Source organism: Chaetura pelagica, unplaced genomic scaffold (assembly GCF_000747805.2).
Source record: "Chaetura pelagica isolate M959 unplaced genomic scaffold, ChaPel_1.0 scaffold405, whole genome shotgun sequence".
Lineage (NCBI taxonomy): Eukaryota > Metazoa > Chordata > Aves > Apodiformes > Apodidae > Chaetura > Chaetura pelagica.
The window spans coordinates 2,874,788-2,880,018 of record NW_009953489.1 but is presented as its reverse complement, the minus strand read 5'-3'; the positions used below and the strand labels follow the sequence as shown (position 1 = coordinate 2,880,018).

The 5,231-nt window shown below is 40.2% G+C and overlaps 1 protein-coding gene across 1 annotated transcript in view; it reads left to right on the top strand.

Moving 5' to 3' along the window:
- The window catches only part of QSOX2 (quiescin Q6 sulfhydryl oxidase 2), a 98,428-nt gene that overhangs the window by 75,499 nt on the left and 17,698 nt on the right, over nt 1–5,231 (top strand). Inside the window, exon 3 of the mRNA XM_009998950.1 lies at nt 4,261–4,361. Coding sequence (XP_009997252.1) covers nt 4,261–4,361 — 101 coding nt within the window. The remainder of the gene's footprint in view (nt 1–4,260; nt 4,362–5,231) is intronic.

Genomic DNA, 5,231 nt, shown 5'->3' with positions numbered 1-5,231 from the left:
GCCTGGTCACCCGGCAGGGGGGCCTGGGCTCGCTGTGTCACCCGTGGGCCGCGGTGCTGCCTCGCCACGCGTGGCCGCGCCGGGTGTGCCCCCGGTGTCACCCCTTCCCTGTGGCCCTTCCCGCGCCAGAGCGACACGCGTGGGCGGTGCTGCCCGGGGGTAAAACACCACACACACACACACAGCAACTAACCCAGCTGCAGGTTGCCATCCCTGAGGCACGGGGGGTGTGTGTGGGCTCTCAACTCTTGGAGGCAAGATCTGAATATTTTGTGAAGAGACCAGGCCGTTTTTAAAGGAGAAATGAGGAATAGATGCAGTGATGCTGGAGAGGCCGTGCAGCTGTTTGAGTTGTGTCTTGCGAATTCAGTGGAGCGTGAGTGGAATGGAAGGGGGGAAAGGGCAGCCAGGAAATAATGAAAACATCCAAGTGAGAGTCGGGTTGTCAGAGTTCTCTAGTGACTTGCAAAGAAGTGGTGGTCTCTGCGGTTTATACTGAGGGAGACTTGCCTCACTCTCTCTCACTCTGCTCAGTGTCTTTGGTAGGTGCTGAGGTCTTTGGGTCTTTGTAGATCTAAGGTAAGGAAGCAAAATGGTCCCTTGGATATCAGTTAAGTTCAATACCTCTGGTGGGGAGAAGGCCTGATAGCAAATTTGTAGGAAATGTTACACTCAATAGAGTGGTGTTAAAAACTTTTAAACTACTCTTAATGTAGCATTTGACCCAAGAGACATTTCCAGAATGGAAACAGCAGTTCTAGTGCATTCATACAGTTGCAGTTTTTGAGAGGGAGTGGAGAGCTCTGGCTTTTCTCTGGCAGCCTTTTGTGGTACAAGTGTTAACAATTTAGATGAAATGTAAGGGCAGTTTGAGGCATACAGCGTTTTGGATACATGGAAGTGGAGGCCCACCCAAAAATAGGTCCTGATGAACCCATCATGTGCTGAGGGTTGCTCACCAATGAGCTGAAACCCAAAACCCAAGAAATACAAAGCAGGAAAGGTTTCAGTGTATTTCAGATGCTCTTTACTTTCTTGGGTTTTTTTGTTTATAAAAGCAGTAGCTTTTTTTTGTTTTCTTTGCATAAGTTTGTGTGACATTTTCACCTCATTTGATTTGCTTGTGGCCAAAATAGTGTCACCTTTTCTTTGAAGAACAAGGAGATGTTTGAGGCTGCAGTGAAGATCATGAAGAGCCTGAACTAACCAGAGCTTTTGTCAAAATAAAGACAGGGAAATGTTTCTATATTCCCACAGCAGCATCGTACATTTGTAGGCAATAGTCTTTGTAACTTGCAGTGACTTCCTCCAATATATATTTTCTTCCTCATCTGCAGTCAATGATAACTGCAAATGATGTTATGCACTTGTATTACTATAGCCATTTAAAGGCCTATCTACTTTTTAAACCATTGACGTTTTAGGAAGACTTTAATTCAAAAATTGGATTTTTATGTTTGCGGACGTTGGCACTACCAGCAAATGTAATTGGCTTCTGGTGTTATTTGTCAGCAAAATGTTTCCATTTTAAAGGCTGGAATGAATGGGTTTTGGTAGGAGACTGAGAACAGTCTCACTTTTCGTTGGTAGCTTCTAAAAAAAAAAACAAATCCAAAAAATGTTTCTCCCAGTTAGGCTGCCACAACATCTATTTTTCAAAAAATGTTTACTCATCTGCTGGGATATTACAGCTATCTTTGAGGATCCAAACTCATCTACATTAGAGAACTCCTAGATCACTGTGGTTGTATTTCCTAATTTGGTGTAGTCCAGTTAAATTGATGCAACTACTTTGTCCATAAAAGGCTTGTGCTAATATAATTCATTTTTATTTCGTTTCTCATTTGTTAAATCTTGGCAATACTACCATTACAAGCTTCATATCAGAAGATAATCCTTCTGGAAAATAGGAATGATGCTTGCTTTTGTGTGATTTATGTTTTGAGTTTGATAGTCCCTCTCCTCTCAGAACAGGCTTTAAGCTTAGAGTCATTGCTGCTGCATTCCTAATCACACATTTAGTTTTATTACAGTAGTGTCCAAAGTGGCCATTATACTTAATTGTGCTTTTTCTGTCTTAAAAGATGATTGAATCTATCTGCCAAAATGCCTGTGGGCTGGAATTATGTGTAGTAATTTTCTGTGTAGAAGTAACAAACACTTGGAAATTTCATCTACAACAACCGTTGAATTATACACAGAAGTAATCCATTCCTCTGGATTTGGAACAACTGTTCCAAATCTAGCAGTTGTTCCAAATCTAGCAGTTGTTCCAAATCTAGCAATAATGATTTATTTCTATAAACTTTTATTTAGACAGCACGAAACTGCAGAAACCTTGTCATTAATCAGGAAGCAGCGTATGTGTTAAAATATGTAACTCCCCAGTAGCACAGAGAGAGAGGATCCTGCTGGTACATCTCCTAACTCTCTGGCTGGAACTTGATAATTAAAAATAACACCTGGCATTGCATGTTCCTGCTGCAGGGAACACACAAGGTTTATGCAAAGAAAGGGTCTTCCTCCTCATGCAGGCTGGCTGGTGTGTTGGTGTTCTGTCACATTTCCTAACTGGGAGGTCTGACCAACCTGCTGGATTTCCAGTTTGTCCAGTACATTCATGTGATTCATAGGAACTTGTTTGGCATAAACAGAAATAGTGTTGCTGAACGTGGTACCACTCATCTACTCCTTCTGTATCGTTTGGGAGTATTTAGAAAATACTAATGCTAATTTAAAATTCATCAGTATTTAAAAACAAACAATCCAGAGTAGGTGCCACTGTCAATTTACACAGGCTGGGCTGTGCCCTCCAGGAACTCTTGCATCCTTTAGAAAGGAAGAGCTTCTTTTTAAGCAGCAGCAAATGCTCAGCTCACACATCCCAGCTGGTGCTCTTTAACCCACTGTTGAGCCAGAGATGGGTTTGCATTGTTGGGAGCAGGCAATTTGCATGGGGCTCATAGTGCTTCTGTTCATTGTGTGGAGGGGGATCAAGACAGGTGGAGAAAGGAGGAGGAGTGGTGAAAGTTGAATGAGATAGATACCCAGAAGCCAAACTTTTTTTTTATTTTGCATTTTATTTGCTGAAATAGACTGTTGTATCTTTTGTGCTCCTGTGAATACGTGCCCATCTGCTCCAACATGCTTGTAGTTACTCCTGGTGCCTGTTCAGCTGTTGGCATGTTCAGCACAACTGAAATTCTCCATCAGCTGCCCCATCCTCCTCCAAAGACAAATAAAGGTCAAGCTAAATTTCAGAAGCATGTAACTGTCAGTCAGATCTTGAACTTGATGAAGCTTTCATGCTCTTTGGTATAAAAGCAAGATTAATTTTAGTGTTTTTTAAAGTTTATTAATACTTGGGAATTGTGGTGTACCTCCAAATTCTGCCCACAGCTGTTTTGATTTAGCTTAGCTTTAAAAAGTAACTGTCTGAGGAGTCTCTTGGAGCAGTGCTCCCTTAAAGTGGTTGCTGCAGCAGAGCATGGCTCAGAAAGATAAGTTCCTAGCAGAATGAGAAGGAAAACCTATAAATGAATTGAAAGCTTTTATTGAAGTTATATAAGCATATTTATAGAAATATTCTAAACTCTTGTGGTTATTGCTGTGAAGCATTTCTAAAGGAAACTTGCAGTGATGTTTCAACTCATCTGTTTGGTGCTTTGGTTAAAGCTCATATTTTTTTTGAGGTCTGTCTTACTTATTTCTGTACAGCACTAAAAGATAAAGGTAGCTTTCAGTAGAGATTGTGACAGCCCTGGGTTGTCTGCAGTTCTGGAGGTATTGATAAAGCTCCAATTCAAGATGCATCAAATTTATGGGTTTATGATTGACAGCCATGTGCATGAGTAACTTTGGATTATTTTTATTCAGTTTTATGTTTCTTGCATGCTTTATTATAGGAGCTTAGCTAATGGGAAAAGTGTTAGGTTGGCCCCTGTTTCATCCTCCTGGATTCAAGAAAGCATCTTCAGCCCTGGAACTGCAAAGTGTGTGCTGGGATTCTTCTTTGGGTGTCTTGAAAATACTGATGCAGCTAAGAAAAGCAGGGAGGTTTTAGTTATTTTAAAAATCAGCAGCCTGCATTACACGTGAGGAGAGAAATGAATAGCAAATGAGAATCGACCAAGGGCTTGATTTTTATGCCATTGGAATCCCTGGGAGTTGTGCTGCTGTTTTCTAAGGGAAGCAGGGTAATCCATCAGCTGGGATCCATGATCATTTCTGCTGAAAGCTGAGAGATATCTTTGTTTTCAGAATGGGAATCTGCAATTAGAGTTGGTGTGCTGGATTGTGGGGAAGAAGAGAACTATGAGACGTGCAAAGAATATGGAATTCACTATTACCCAACTTTCAGGGTAAGTGGCATCAATAAGTTGCCTTAGGTAAAGGATGGGCTTTGTAGTAACTAAAACCATAACAAACTTGTTTGCACAGAGTGTTAGATGTAACTAGTTGTTCTTCAGCTGGACTTTTGCTTTGCTGTTGGTGAGAAAGCTGCAGGGTTGATAAAAGATTAGTTCAAGTTCTTGCTGAACACAATACCTGATGCAGTTGTTTGTAGTAGTAATTTAGTCCTCAGTTCTGAAGCTGGAAAATTCTAATTGAAAGCAGGTGTCATTCTGGAAAATATTATGTTGTTACATAACACCTAACACCTAGTTTTTCAAATTCAAATGTTCATGATTATTAACAGCATTTTAATTTTAGTGTGTGAAAATAAAGGTAATACATTGAAATGGCGTAATGAAATCAGCTGATTCATAGCTCCAAATAGCTCCAAATAAAAGTCTACCCTTGACTTATCCTACACTGTTTTTCTGATTAATTAATAATTTGCTTAAACTGGCTTTTTAAATGGATCCTGTGTTTGCCAGAAGTATCTACCATTGTTCATCTAAGAGTCTAAGTGCAATTTTTACCTTCTCTGTTTTTGTCAATCTGTACAATCACATTATTGACCATAAGAGTGTGATGGATGGAGAGGATCTAATAAACTGTGTTTGTTCCAACAGGAGAGGGAGCAGGAGACATTTTGCTGTAGAACTTGTGATGTTCTACCCAAATAGAATAAACAATTATAATTATATGTTTTAATCTATAAAGTTTTGGGTGTGAATTGAAGTGCACTCTTTATTAAGCACTGATTCTTTTCTGTTTTATTTTTTATAGCAGAAGGGAGCCAAGCTCCATTATATATCCTGTTTAACCACTGGAGGGAGTAGGGA